The sequence below is a fragment of the Nerophis lumbriciformis genome, linkage group LG28, assembly GCF_033978685.3.
Source record: "Nerophis lumbriciformis linkage group LG28, RoL_Nlum_v2.1, whole genome shotgun sequence".
Taxonomy (NCBI): Eukaryota; Metazoa; Chordata; class Actinopteri; order Syngnathiformes; family Syngnathidae; genus Nerophis; species Nerophis lumbriciformis.
Genome location: NC_084575.2, coordinates 26,043,859 through 26,060,177, shown reverse-complemented (window position 1 = coordinate 26,060,177; position 16,319 = coordinate 26,043,859). Strand labels below are relative to the sequence as shown.

The following is a 16,319-nucleotide window of genomic DNA, read 5'->3' as shown; positions in this document are numbered from 1 at the left end:
TGATTTCTCTCAGTTTTACAAATGACCAGATTACAGTGCAGCCTGTCGTTGTCCCTATTGATGGTACAAGCTCTCTGGATGTCTTTGTTCTCCATCGGTCTTTTAAAAATTGATACGTATCCACATCCTCTGGGAATACAAACTCACCGTATGTGCTCTTTCTGCCTGTTTCCCATCCTTATCTATTTCTCTTTTGCAAGAGACTACAGAATGACCTCATAAGAACTGTATTTGATCACAGTCTGTTAACTCTTTACCACATTACAAAAATATATAAGTTCGAACTAAAACGCATTTTCTTTAAATGACCAGAACTGGTCATTGGTCAACGTGTCGCTCGAGGATGTGATCCCGCCCAAACTAATTAGATTTTGTTAACAGCTGGCAGCTAAATGCAGGGCAATTTCTTCTTCATTGGCAATCTCTTTGCAGCATCAGTGATTTATTAATGTCCGCAAATTAACTGAATAAAAAAAGTCCCGAACTCTATAATTTTGTCGGAACGACTTTAGCTTTGATTAAGGCACGCATTCGTTATACCTGCGTGTCATAGGAAATACTAAACTACCACTGCTGTTCATTTGTGCTCCGTTTGTTCTGTTCTGTTAATTTTTAATTAATTAAAAAATACTTTTTTCTGATCCGTGACGTCACCAGCTCCTCTTTCATGTTCAAACCTCTACAAACTTCTTCTAAATGTAATGGTTTGTCACTTCCGATACAATACAGATAATGGAGCTTTGAGTATTGGCCGATATCGCTAATAATCTGGTACAATATCAGCATGAATCATACATAAAATCCATACATAGAGTCAAGCTCCACACACAAACTTTCATAAAAAGATGGATTTTCAAAAAAACTAATTTTGTGACTACTATTTATGGGAATTTATTGGTAAGTACAGTAATAACGGTAGGTTAAAATGTGTGAAAGATAAGTTCGATTTGTTGTGGAGATAGCTTAGCCTTCTAATAAAAGACAAGAGTATGTAATAGAGATGCGCGGATAGGCAATTATTTCATCCGCAACCGCATCAGAAAGTCGTCAACCATCCGCCATCCACCCGATGTAACATTTAATCAGAACCGCATCCGCCCGCACCCGCCCGTTGTTATATATCTAATATAGACGATGCAAGGCATTAGTGAGGTTATAAAGCTTTTGCCTGTTAAAGAAAGGAGACTGATCCAATGCAGCACAGACATTCGCGTGCCACGCTGTCACGGCCCAGACGCACACCAGTGCGCAATCATATGGGAGCCGCGCTGAGCGCACCTCCAAGCGCGTCTCGCTGCCGGCGACGGCCGGGTATGGGCCCGACGCTCCAGCGCCATCCATTTTCAGGGCTAGTTGATTCGGCAGGTGGGTTGTTACACACTCCTTAGCGGGTTCCGACTTCCATGGCCACCGTCCTGCTGTCTATATCAACCAGGGTGAGCCCCACCCCTTTCGTGAGCGCACTGCGCGCGGAGTGACCCCTGTTACGCGCCCCCGGCAACAGGGGTGGCGGGCAGGTAAGCTTCGCGGGCGGAGCGCGCGGAGTGACCCCTGTTACGAGCCCCCGGCCACGGGGGTGGCGGGCAGGTAAGCTGCTTACCTGCTGCGCGTGACGCCGGCCGCGGCGAAGGCGGACGAGGCGGGGTGTCGGTGAGGTGGGGGCGGTGGTGACCCTGGACGTGCGTCGGGCCCTTCTCGCGGATCGCCTCAGCTACGGCTCCCGGTGGGGCCCTCTCGGGGGAAGGGGCCTCGGTCCCGGACCCCGGCGAGGCGTCCCTTCTCCGCTCCGTAAAAGTGTCCATCTCTTTTTTTTTTTCTTCTTCTGTTGTGGCATATGCAGCAGGTGCCTGCTCGTTTTTCGTATGTGGGTAACAACATTTAACTATGTATATATATTTCCGAATTGGTTTAACTGCCACCCGCCTGAATCTATTTAAAATCTTCTTTTTTTTTTATTTCAACCACCCGACCCGACCCGACCCGCGGCTAAAATCTTTTTTTTTTTTTATTTCATCCGCCCGATCCGCGGATAATCCGCGGACTCCGCGGTTGTGCCCGCAAACCGCGCATCTCTAGTATGTAAATAAGTTCGCTGCATGGCTTCTTCGAGTTGTAAACAATGGAGGCTCGATGCGACAAGGTACGCTACGAGCGACATCGCAAATTATTATCGCGGATTATTTAATTTACTCATCCATTGCCAAGCACAGAAGGCATTGATCCAATTAAAAAAATCCATCCATCCATTTTGTCCCGCTTGTCCCGTTCGGGGTCGCGGGGGTGTTGGAGCCTATCTCAGCAGCATTCGGTTGGATGGCGGGGTACACCCTGGACAAGTCGCCACCTCATCGCAGGGCCAACACAGATAGACAGACAACATTCACACATTCAATTTGTTGTGGAGATAGCATAGCCTTCTAATGTAAGACAAGAGCATCTCCGTCCTCCAGCAAAATAAATAATGTTTTTTATAAAAAAAACTTGTTTTAAAAAAAACATTTAAAACACGTTTTTTTTATAAAAATCATGATAACAGATAGACAGGCAACATTCACACGTTCGATTTGTTGAGGAGATAGCTTAGCCTTCTAATGTAAGACAAGAGTATCTCTGTCCTCCAGCAAAATAAATAATGATTTTTATAAAAAACGTGTTTTAAATGTTTTTTTTAAAACAAGTTTTTTCATAAAAATCATTGCTTATTTTGCTGGAGGACGGAGATGCTAAAATATATAATGATTTTTATAAAAAAACTTGTTTTAAATATTTTTTTAAAGCAAGTTTTTTTTATCAAAATCATTTACCTTTTTATAAATGAGTTCACTAAAACACAAGGAAAGACCAACTTTGTGTGCTTATTGAAGGATATTTAGTTGTTAACTGGCTCTAGAGCTTTGCACAAGTAAACACGCTAGATGACTGCCTGTATCAGAGATTTTAGCATCGTCTGTGCTGTCAAAACTACATTTGTGATATTAAGATTTTGAGAGATTTAATTCTTTTCTTACAAGGACAGTGCATATTATGAAACATTAACGTCACTATGCCAGTGCTATTTTTTATGTGGTAGCTTGTTATTATTCACACCCGTGACATGACAACCATTAAAGCACAGGACACAAGTTCGGGAAAAGTTTGGAGATATTTGGACATGAATGGGGATTTTAATATTTGGTAGAATATTTAAAACTTTGTTGGATGATTACATTGGTTTATATGTTCATGAGCTGAAACCTACCCCAGCTGACTTTGTATGACAAATAAAGTCTACAGCATAGGTGTCAAACCCAAGGGCCGGGGGCCAGATCTGGCCCACAACATCATTTTATTTGGCCCGCAAAGACCTGGAAATGAGATGTGTCAATAAAGTACTTATTATTATTTTCTCACTAAATGTAATGTATTGTTTTCATTTTGACAGAAAATGTATATGTATTGCTTGAAATTGCATGCATTTTAAACTGTAATAGTATCCAATATTGAAACAAATATTACAGTATATTGTCATACTTTCTAAAAAATGATTGTCTAAATAAAAATAAATACTTGAATATCTGCTTGACTTATTATTTTACAGCAAACTACCCCTTAAAAACTACCATTTTTTTTTTTTGCGTTAAAATTCTGTTGACTGAGCTGCCATATTTTTACTGTAAAACCTTGTTTTTAACGGTGTATTACTGTAAATGGAAAAACGATAAATTTGTTTTTACGGTAGATAAACTGCCAGCTAAGTTGGCAGAATAAAAAAATAATTAATTAATTTCCATTAACAATATAATGTTGTAAAAACCAATGTAAATTTAATAGTCAAATTCTGGCAAATGAGCTGCCAGCTTTTTACGTGAAAAACGGTGGTACTGTTTTAAGAAAAAAAAAAACACTATTTTACAGTAACATTTTGTACATGTGAAAGACAGTCTACTTAAAGAAAATAAATAAATACATAAATAAAAAATACATAAATAAATATATAAATAAAATAAATAAATAAATACATAAATAAATTAATAAATAAAAAAATAAAAATAATAATAATAAAAAAATAATATATATATATATATATATATATATATATATATATATATATATATATATATATATATATATATATATATATATATATATATAATTAATAATGAAATTCAGAGGCAAATTCATACATTATTTTTTTGACAGCTATAACTGCGACGTGGCCCTCAATGAAAACAAATTTGACATCCCTGGTCTACAGGATTGGGTATCATTTTCTTTAAACTTATTATCAGAAACATGTTTCTGAAGGTATTTATTATTATTCATTTTTACAGGTCGGATCGCAGCAACGTGCTTCGGTTAAAAATCATTGTGAGTCCATTTAAATGTTGACAAATGTATTTTTTAGAACATCGACCAACGTTGTAGTTTGTTATTGTCTGCATTTTGTGCCAAGATGGAAAGCGATGCATGTGGACAGAAATGCAGTTTGCTTACATTGCACTGAACACCGAACTCTTTGTTGAAGTGTGAAGTGGCGTTTTGCAGAGTGCTGGTATACACAGTCTGCCAGCTCCTATTAATAGTCAAATAGGGAGACAGCAAATGTCTTTTGAGGTCATTCATTCCTCTCCTCACTTCTCTTTTGAAGCAAAGATATGAGCTTGTTAGGCAGGATGAGAAACAAGCATATCCAAAGAAAACATACCCATTAAGCAGCTGTTTCTTCTTCAGTGCCACCTGAAAATTGCATTGACGGGTTGCATCCCGGATATTTTCAGCTGTTTTTCCCCATGCCACATCCGACTTCCTCTAGACTCACTTCACATATTTTGACTCCGAAATAATAACAGCCGGTCTTCATGCAGTGTATAATCATGTTTTCTTTTTTTTTTGCTGGAGTGAATGCTTGCTGTATTCTTATCAAAATGTGACATTTTAAACATGTGTAATTGCTTTCCCTTCAGATTAAAATTCTTGCATTCACAAGGAGTGTTCCATTCACAAGTAATTGGATGAGAGTCCCTTTAGCCCCCTGCAACTAAAGATGATGTTGCCATGGAAACAAATTGTTCTCCTATCAATCACGGGATGCCTTGCAGGTAAGATGCATGATAAACATTGTCCTTGTCATAGATTTTAAGCTCGTCACAAAAACGTGTTTCTGATTGCATTTTTTGTGTATGATGTATTCCGCGGGGTGGATTTCACAAATCTACTCATTAAAAATGCATACATGAAATATAAACTTTCTAATACAGTAGAAACCACCCATTAGTGTGGCTGTTGATAAACCTCACAGCACATTGTCCTTCACCTTTACCAGCTTTGTCCTACAGCACATAAGCAAAACCCTGTCATGGACAACTCTGAGCCCAATCCCGTTCCTGGTCATGGAATGTCCTGATCATTATCAGTAGCCAAGCGACGAGTCTGGCCCTTCATTTAAGCAGCTTCTATTCAACTCCGTTTCTCTCTCTGTCCTTGTGGCCCCTTGGGACAAGAGAGACCATCACAGAATAACAACCTCTGCGAAGATGACTATAAATACCATGTTATTTAAACAGTCTTCTGAAGTGATTGCATGCTTCAAAACCCTGAAGATATATACGTTTGTAGATATATATAAGATGTATTCATCTCTATAAAACCTGTGTTGACCAATTTTAAGAAATGTAATGTTCCTCAGTGGGGGATGCAGTTCAACATCAATCCATCACTTGATGAAATATGTTATTGATCTGTCCAACTGGTTAAAAACACATGTAGATCCACGATAATAAGCAGTACGATTTATTAATTCCTGTCCGACCGCCTGTTAGCTATGCCTTCATTTGCAACAGATTCTGTTCCACCTCCCTCACATTGAAGTTCAGAAGGATGCGAGTATCCTTACAGCCTCAGTCAAGTGGCGCATGCAGAGCCTGACATAGATTATCTGAAACTGTCTTCTGAGGTGATTGCATGGTTCAAAAACCTTGAAGATCGTCACGGATATTAGCTGACATTACTTTTTATTCATCTCTATATAACCTGTGTTGACCAATTTTAAGACATGTAATGTTCCTCAGTGGGGGATGCAGTTCAACATCAATCCATCACTGGATGAAATATGTTATTGATCTGTCCAACTGGTTAAAACCACATGTAGATCCATAATATTAAGCAGTACGATTTATTAATTCTCGTCCGACCGCCTGTTAGCTCTGCCTTCATTTGCAACAGATTTTGTTCCACCTCCGTCGCATTGAAGCTCAGAAGGATGCGGGTATCCTTACAGCCTCAGTCAAGTGGCTCAGGCAGAGCCTGACATAGATTATTTGAAACTGTCTTCTGAGGTGATTGCATGCTTCAAAAACCTTGAAGATCACTACGGATATTAGCTGACATTACTTTTTATTCATTTCTATACAACCTGTGTTGACCAATTTTAAGACATGTAATGTTCCTCAGTGGGGGATGCAGTTCAACATCTGATGGAATATGTTATTGATCTGTCCAACTGGTTAAAATCATGTGCAGATCCACAATAATAAGCAGTACGATTGATTAATTCTCGTCCGACCGCCTGCTTGCTCTGCCTTCATTTGCAACAGATTTTGTTCCACCTCCCTCACATTGAAGTTCAGAAGGATGCGAGTATCCTTACAGCCTCAGTCACGTGGCTCATGCAGAGACTGACATAGATTATCTGAAACTGTCTTCTGAGGTGATTGCATGGTTCCAAAACCTTGAAGATCGTCACGGATATTAGCTGACATTACTTTTTATTCATCTCTTTATAACCTGTGTTGACCAATTTTAAGAAATGTAATGTTCCTCAGTGGGGGATGCAGTTCAACATCAATCCATCACTTGATGAAATGTGTTATTGATCTGTTCAACTGGTTAAAACCACATGTAGATCCACGATAACAAGCAGTACGATTTATAAATTCTCGTCCAACCGCTTCTTAGCTCTGCCTTCATTTGCAACAGATTTTGTTCCACCTCCCTCGCATTGAAGTTCAGAAGGATAAGGGGTATCCTTACAGCCTCAGTCAAGTGGCTCAGGCAGAGTCTGACATAGATTATCTGAAAACGGATCACTCTGCTTTATTTATCAGCTGCATTGCTTACAAGGAATTATTCATTGCGGAGACCTTACACTGCAACAATCCCCAGCCCAAGTCTTCGCCACTTTATTATCATGACGTGCATTTATTCATGTGGTGCTCAAAAACACGACGTGGTGTTTCCACAGTAATGTAAGCAGTGTATGACTTATTTGCATCATTTTTAATCACTTGCATGCTATTTTCTGAAGCAGGGTGATGCAGTGAAGCCAAATATGTTTGCATGTGCAGTTAAAGCTCAAGATAAGTGGGGTGCATTTTCCCCGCAGCAAGATAAGCAAATAATATACACACTTTACCAAGGGAATAGTGCTAGTGCATTTTTCTCTTAGAAAGCACAACCCCGTTCAATGAAGACGTGATGCCTAGTAGTCGGACAAATAAGAAACACACCCAGAAAACAAATATTTGCCATTCACACAATAATGAATTTTAGCAGGGTTTACTATTTTTTTTTCCCACTGAAGGAAATTATTTTCTGGCTGTTTGTGTCCCTTCTCCCAAAGCCTGTACCGAGGATGCCATATTTCAAGGCCCGAGATTCAGGACGGAGCCAAGTGACCTCGTTTTGCCGTTCACCTCCCCCAGCCAGCAGGCTACCGTCATGTGCGAGGCAGAAGGCAGCCCGCCTCCACAGTACAGGTAATTAAGCTACCTTATCAAATGTGCAAACTGCATCACAACTGGTTGCACCTAACTGCTTTTGCTGTTTCAGTGATGGAGCAGGTTGTGTTATTGTAAGTACAAAAGAAAGACTCGAAAGGAGATGTTCGATGAATTTGACCTTTTTTTACTTATGTTGCAATGTTAGATACTGGTGTTAAACAATGCCAAAGCATCAAATCATGCATTGACTTTCAGTGAATTCTAGCTATATATAAATATATATATATATATATATATATATATATATATATATATATATATATATATATATATATATATATATATATATATATATATATATATAAGAGAAATACTTGAATTTCAGTGTTCATTTATTTACACATATACACACACATAACACTCATCTACTCATTGTTGAGTTAAGGGTTGAATTGTACATCCTTGTTCTATTCTCTGTCATTATTTTTCTAACCATGCTGAACACCCTCTCTGATGATGCATTCTGCTTCGTCTCCTTGTGTGCGCAGTTGTGCACTGCACTCTCTAAAAGCCCTACATGTTATTGTCACATATGCATGTACAGTAGATGGCAGTATTGTCCTGTTTAAGAGTGTCACAACATTGCTGTTTACGGCAGACGAACTGCTTTACGGTAGACGAAAACGAGACTGCTGTTGTTGTGTGTTGTTACCGTGCTGGGAGGACGTTAATGAAACTGCCTAACAATAAACCCACATAAGAAACCAAGAACTCGCCCTCGATCATTCTACTGTTATAACGTCATTGGGCAGGCACGCTGTTTATATTGTGGGAAAGCAGACGTGAAAACAGGTTGTCGACATGTCACTCAGGTCCGCATGGAGCTGGAGGAGGCGTGGCCTCCAGCTCTGCCTGAATTTTGGGAGATTTTCGGGATAAAATTTGTCCCGGGAGGTTTTCGGGAGAGGTGCTGAATTTCGGGAGTCTCCCGGAAAATCCGGGAGGGTTGGCAGGTATGGTGACGACTTCAATATACATATTAAAACTGTGTACATTTTCACAAGATAAATTAGGATGATTTTTGAAGGGAGTGAGGCATGCTTTCATTTGCAATCTGGGAACGCCTCCACAAACAAACATCTTGCAGACAGAATAAAAAAAAAACGGTTTATAGCAAGGGTTTGCCTAGTATAAAAATGAGCCTGACATTTTTGAATGAAAGAAACTGCTGTTCTAAATGTGTCCACTAGATGTCACAATAGTAATTGTTTGTATCTTTGTAGATGATGCTTGTCAGGTTCAAACACTGATGACATCTATTAAACAGACGAGAAGCAAGGAATCATGCAAAGACAGAGTTAAATTTTGCTCAATTGAGGAGAGACGTGTTTTGGGCTGTATTCTAGTTAAAGATCCAAATCAAGCTCTAAAGTCCAGCCCACGTGCTTTCATGTGGTGATATCCTTTACACACTAATGTCGCTTTTTGATGCAGTACCGCCCATTTAGAGTTCGGAAATCGGTTAAAAAAACATATGGTCTTTTTTCTGCAACATCAAGGTATATATTGACGCTTACATAGGTCTGGTGATAATGTTCCCCTTTAATGTGCCGAGGTCTGCTGTATAGTCTCTTCAGTTAACGGTGTTGCTCTGTTGTGTTATTGTAAAATCGGAAATCCTTGATGCTATTCTAAAGGCACTAGCTGTGGCTACCTTCACTGCCATTATCCTAGATTAGCAATACTGGATCTATCTTCGGTTTCCTTCCTAAAGGAGTTAAATAATTCATACTGTACGGAAAACGACAGCGGTATCTTTTAACAAGACTCGGAAGAGGGTGTTAAGGGTCCGCAGTTAGACCATTCATTCATTCACTCATCTGCTTTAGTACTACACAGGTAATCAATTATTTACAGCCACCCATAAAGAATGTACATGTTAAAATGACATAGATTGTAGAAAATGTTAATAAGAGTGTGGCAAATGTGAGTAGCAGTCTCGTAAAAGTTGGTTAGAGTGTAAGAAGGGTTTATAAAGCCTTAATATATATACCGTATTTTCCGGACCATAGAGCGCACCAGATTATAAGGCGCACTGGTCTGTTTTCGATATTTTTCCTATATAAGGCATTATAGAGCATTAAAGGAGTCATATTATTTTGTATTTGTTCTAAATGAAAAGCACTTGCTTGTGGTCTACATAACATGTAACGGTGGTTCTTTGGTCAAAATGTTGCATGGATTATGTTTTACAGATCATCTTCAAGCCGCTTCTTATTTACGTGGCTCATCTTCGACAGCGTCTTCTCCCCGTCATCTTTGTTGTAGCGGTGTAGCGTGCAAGGACGGGAGTGGAAGAAGTGTCAAAAGATGGAGCTAACTGTTTTAATGACATTCAGACTTTACTTCAATCAATAACAGAGCAGCATCTCCTCATCCGTGGCTCGATAGTGCAACATCAACGCCGGAAATGTGTACCGTGAAAAACCGTCCGACCGGAAATCTCGAATAACTAAATTTCCTTGGGTGAATAATGTAAACGCACTACACCGGTATGTTTTAGCGCTTTCATGGCGAGTTTGCTGACAGATATAAGTAAGAATTTTACACTACTTTATATTAGAAATGGCATCAGCGGAGGATGAATGTCCCATAACAAGATGATAGAGAAAAACAAAACAAACACGCTCAATTTTTCAGGACTTATGCAGATCCCAAACACAGATCAGCAGGTACCAGAAAGTAAGAAAAGTTGCTTTTGTATAATATTGCGGAAAAAAAATGCCAGATAATATGTCTTACCTTATACACAAACATAATAATACTCGGATGTTGAAGCACAGTAAGTCGGACCCGTTTCCAGTGAGGGTTGGACTCCGCCAGGGCTGCCCTTTGTCACCGATTCTGTTCATAACCTTTATGGACAGAATTTCTAGGCGCAGTCAAGGCGTTGAGGGGATCTGGTTTGGTGGCTGCAGGATTAGGTCTCTGCTTTTTGCAGATGATGTAAATGGTAAATGGTAAATGGGTCATACTTGTATAGCGCTTTTCTACCTTTCTAAGGAACTCAAAGCGCTTTGACACTATTTTCCACATTCACCCATTCGCACACACACATTCACACATTCACACATTCACACACTGATGGCGGGAGCTGCCATGCACGGCGCTAACCAGTCCCATCAGGAGCAAGGGTGAAGTGTCTTGCTCAAGGACACAACGGACATGACTAGGATGGAAGAAGGTGGGGATTGAACTAGTAACCCTCAGATTGCTGGCACGGCCACTCTCCCAACTTCGCCACGCCGTCCCCATGTGTGGTCCTGATGGCTTCATCTGGCCAAGATCTTCAGCTCTCACTGGATCGGTTCGCAGCCGAGTGTGAAGCGACTGGGATGGGAATCGGCACCTCCAAATCCGAGTCCATGGTTCTCGCCCGGAAAAGGGTGGAGTGCTATCTTCGGGTTGGGGAGTAGATCTTGCCCCAAGTGGAGGAGTTCAAGTACCTCGGAGTCTTGTTCACGAGTGAGGGAAAAGTGGATCGTGAGATCGACAGGCGGATCGGTGCGGCGTCTTCAGTAATGCGGACGCTGTATCGATCCGTTGTGGTGAAGAAGGAGCTGAGCCAGAAGGCAAAGCTCTCGATTTACCGGTCGATCTACGTTCCCATCCTCACCTATGGTCATGAGCTTTGGGTTATGACCGAAAGGACAAGATCAAGGGTACAAGCGGCCGAAATGAGTTTCCTCCGCCGGGTGGCAGGGCTCTCCCTTAGAGATAGGGTGAGAAGCTCTGTCATCCGGGGGGAGCTCAAAGTAAAGCCACTGCTCCTCCACATCGAGAGGAGCCAGATGAGGTGGTTCGGGCATCTGGTCAGGATGCCACCCGAACGCCTCCCTCGGGAGGTGTTTCGGGCACGTCTGACCGGTAGGAGGCCACGGGGAAGACCCAGGACACGTTGGGAAGACTATGTCTCCTGGCTGGCCTGGGAACGCCTCGGGATCCCCTGGGAGGAGCTGGACGAAGTGGCTGGGGAGAGGGAAGTCTGGGCTTCTCTGCTTAGGCTGCGGCCCCCGCGACCCGACCTCGGATAAGCGGAAGAAGATGGATGGATGGATGGATGGATGTTGAAGCACAGTACAATCCATCAAGCGGTGCAGCTTCATAGCTTACCAAAGTCGTACTAAAACATTTTGATAGAGTTTTTGAGCGCCGTGTGTAATTGTCTATGTTTTCAATGGAACACATACAATGTTGGTGTTGTTTACTTGAGTCATATTGCAGTCTACACGTATCTCTTATGTTTGACCGCCATCTACTGGTCACACTTATCATTTCACCATGTACCAAATAAAATAGCCTCGAGGTCGGTAAGCAAAACCAGAATTATTCCGTACATTAGGCGCACCGGGTTATAAAGCGCACTGTGGAGTTTTGAGGAAAAACAAGGATTTTAAGTGCGCCGTATAGTCCGAAAATATAGTATTATTGTATATACTGTATATACCTGTATGTATAAGAAATATAAATCCTACTTTGCGGAATTTTCCTCACCACGGGCAGGTCTGTAACGTAGCTTCCTTAATAATTGAGAGAAAACTGTATTTTGGAGACAAACATACATTACTGCCTATTTTCTTCAATTTGTGTTTTTTTTTCTGCATTGACAAAGGCATGTGTTTGCGGTGTTGTGGTAGATAGTGTTTCAGCGCTAGGTCAGCAACATGTACTGTAGATGCACAGCGAGGGGGGGGGGAGAGGCAGTAACCTTGTGAGTGACATTACTTTGAACGCTTAACATATCTGAGGAATAATGTGCTGAAAAAAAAAAAAGCAGCCGACGCATCCGTAATACATTTCAGGCATATCAGCTGCACTACACATTCATCTTAATGCAGATTTGTTTCCAGATTATTTAAGGTCATAAACATGTACTTTGAAATGTTCCGATGTGTGATCTGCCGCATTTCTAGGATACTTTGAAAATATATTTGTTGTTTACTGTTTTGATGGAACTAAATGAACAACCCAAGTGGTTGAAAGTGCCGTTGTAATTCAGTGTTTAGATGTGGTATTTTATGTGCAAATTATACCTTAATCAAATAAATGCATGGTCTGTGATAAAGTTAAAGTTAAGTTAAAGTACCAATGATTGTCACACACACACTAGGTGTGGCGAAATTATTCTCTGCATTTGACCCATCACCCTTGATCACCCCCTGGGAGGTGATCAAGGGTTGCTGCTGCGCCCGGGAATCATTTTTGGTGATTTAACCCCCAATTCCAACCCTTGATGCTGAGTGCCAAGCAGGGAGCTAATAGGTCCCATTTTTATAGTCTTTGGTATGACTCGGCCGGGGTTTGAACTCACAACCTACCGATCTCAGGGCGGACACTCTAACCACCCTGAGATCGGTAGGTTGTGAGTGATAACCACAATGTATCCCACCTAACACTCACCAAACAAACAATTTAATTAATAAATACAGTTACATAAAGAGTAAAGCTGCAAATATTCCAACAAATCTAGATTCGATTAGATTTTGTTGTTTGGGGTGATTATTTAAAATTGATTCTCAATTTGGCATGATTCTTAATTCAAACTGATTGAATATAATTTATGTAAAAAACTTTAATACAATTTTTCAAAACAGGTTCCAGGTTACAAAAGCTCCTCTTTGTGTGGTTCAGTTGGTAGAGTGGCCATGCCAGCAACATGAGGGTTCCTGGTTCAATCCGCCCGATGTGTCCTTGAACAAGGCACTTCACGTGGTTAGGGCCTCGCGTGGCAGCTCCCACCCTCCGTGTGTGAATGGATGAATGTGGAAATAGTGTCAAAGCGCTTTGAGTACCTCAGAGGTAGAAAAGCGTGATACAAGTATAACCCATTTACCATATACACACAGCGAATAAAATGGAGGTGGCCTTAAAATGCATTTTGAAAAAAATATCCATCCATCCATCAATCTTCTTCCGCTTATCCGAGGTCGGGTCGCGGGGGCAGCCGCCTAAGCAGGGAAGCCCAGACTTCCCTCTCCCCAGCCACTTGGTCCAGCTCCTCCCGGGGGATCCCGAGGCGTTCCCAGGACAGCCGGGAGACATAGTCTTCCCAACGTGTCCTGGGTCTTCCCCGTGGCCTCCTACCGGTCGGACGTGCCTGAAACACCTCCCTAGGGAGGCGCTCGGGTGGCATCCTGACCAGATGCCCAAACCACCTCATCTGGCTCCTCTCGATGTGGAGGAGCAGCGGCTTTACTTTGAGCTCCCCCCCGGATGACAGAGATTTTCACCCTATCTCTAAGGGAGAGCCTCACCACCCAGCGGAGGAAACTCATTTCGTTCGCTTGTACCCGTGATCTTGTCCTTTCGGTGATGACCTAAAGCTCATGACCATAGGTGAGGATGGGAACGTAGATCGACCGGTAAATCGAGAGCTTTGCCTTCCGGCTCAGCTCCTTCTTTACCACAACGGATCGATACAGCGTCCGCATTACTGAAGACGCCACACCGATCCGCCTGTTGATCTCACGATCCACTCTTCCCTCACTCGTGAACGAGACTCCGAGGTACTTGAACTCCTCCACCTGGGGCAAAATCTCCTCCCCAACCCGGAGATGTCACTCCACCCTTTTCCGGGCGAGAACCATGGATTCGGACTTAGAGGTGCTGATTCCCATCCCAGTCGCTTCACACTCGGCTGCGAACCGATCTAGTGAGAGCTGAAGATCTTGGCCAGATGAAGCCATCAAGACCACATCATCTGCAAAAAGCAGAGACCTAATCCTGCAGCCTCCAAACCAGATACCCTCAACGCCTTGACTGCGCCTAGAAATTCTGTCCATAAAGGTTATGAACAGAATCGGTGACAAAGGGCAGCCTTGACGGAGTCCAACCCTCATTGGAAACGGGTCCGACTTACTGCTGGCAATGCGGACCAAGCTCTGACACTGATCATACAGGGAGCGAACCGCCACAATAAGACAGTCCGTTACCCCATACTCTCTGAGCACTCCCCACAGCGTGACAAAGAGAGGAACCACCACCCCGGTCTGCCAATCCAGAAGTACCGCCCCCGATGTCCACGCGATGTTGCAGAGTCTTGTTGACCAAGACAGCCCCACAACATCCAGAGCCTTAAGGAACTCCGGGCGGCTCTCATCCACCCCCGGGGCCACCGAGGAGCTTTTTAACTACCTCGGCAACCTCAGCCCCAGAAATAGGAGAGCCCACCATGACTTTGATACATTTTTCACAATTATTAAGCGATTTAGAAATCGGAATAAATAAAAATCGCGATTCGGATGTGGATCAATTTTTTTCAGAATCCCTAATATACAGTTTATCTATTATAATAAGCCTTGACCAAGTATAAAATGTTTTAGATGCGCAGTTTTTTCCCCCATATTTTCTGGATTATAGAGCACATATTAGCGGCATCCACTACATTTTCGGGAAAAACATATTTTTTCCAATAGGCTGCAGCTATATACGTTGCGACATTAGTTTTTTACACAGAAAAATCCTGTAAATGTTTAATTACGTACCTTAATTGTTTCCAAACGGTGCCTGTAACACGGCAGTAAAACGGGAGATCAAACAAAACAGAAGTCATCGTCGTGGACCCACTAGCTGCGGAAGCTAGCTCTCCAATCAGCTAAACAGACTCAATGTTGACGTTTTGGTGATTTTATTGAGGAATTTGTGAAACTAAAATAATGCAAAAACAATGCCATTGTAAGTTAATAATAATAGCACAGACACTTGTGAACGTGTTAGCATATTAGCTAATGCTAACGAAGCTACTGTTATTACATTATGACATCACATACAAATATGCATGCAAACACTCCTACAGACATTAGACATGGGACGGTTTCGTAAGTAAAAACTGTTTTAGTTATATTGTAAAACTTACAAACGTTGCTTGGAGTTATGAATGAAAAATCCATACGTGTTGCAACGCTACGGACGACTGGAAGATTATACTTCCTGTTGAAAACCCGACCGGTAAATGGAAAGCCACTGCAGCACCTGCGGTGAGCAAAATCGTCCAAACGATGGCACCATAGCACACGCAATAACACACCTTTTCAGTGTATTTGCCTGCTTTGTTTTGTTTTTAAACGTTTTATTATGGCCCGTTAGTAAAGAAAAGTCCATAAATTAGCCAAAACGTCTTATAAGCCGCAGGGTTCAAAGTGTAGGGAAAAAGTAGCGGCTTATAGTCCGGTATTTCCTCCTTTGACTGATTCCCCACCAGGGAGTTTTTAGAACTTCCATGACGTCCACGCACAGAAGTAAGTTAAAACTATACACTACTTTTAGATTATAAATGACAACAGCAGATGATATTAACATGCATGTGCATGTATGAACCAGTCTGCCCCACAACAGGAGGATTGTTAAAAAAGAAGGACTCCACCTTTGGACTGTAATTAAATAAAACATTGTTGTTAAACATTCACCATGTACAGGTATGGGAAATATCCGCTGATGTACACTGCAAAAACTGAAATTTAAGTAAGATTAAAAATATCTCAAATAAAGGTCATATTTGCTAATTTTCTGTCTGATAAGATAATTCTTCTCACTAAGCAGATTTTATGTTAGAGTGTTTTACTT

At 41.6% G+C, this 16,319-nt stretch overlaps 1 protein-coding gene across 1 annotated transcript in view; it reads left to right on the top strand.

Annotated features, from left to right (window-relative positions):
* Positions 1-4,178: 4,178 nt before the first annotated feature.
* Positions 4,179-16,319, top strand: part of cntn3b (contactin 3b) — a 156,014-nt gene continuing 143,873 nt past the window's right edge. Inside the window, exons 1-2 of the mRNA XM_061923961.1 lie at positions 4,179-5,078; positions 7,598-7,733. Coding sequence (XP_061779945.1) covers positions 5,024-5,078; positions 7,598-7,733 — 191 coding nt within the window. The 5' untranslated portion in view covers positions 4,179-5,023. The remainder of the gene's footprint in view (positions 5,079-7,597; positions 7,734-16,319) is intronic.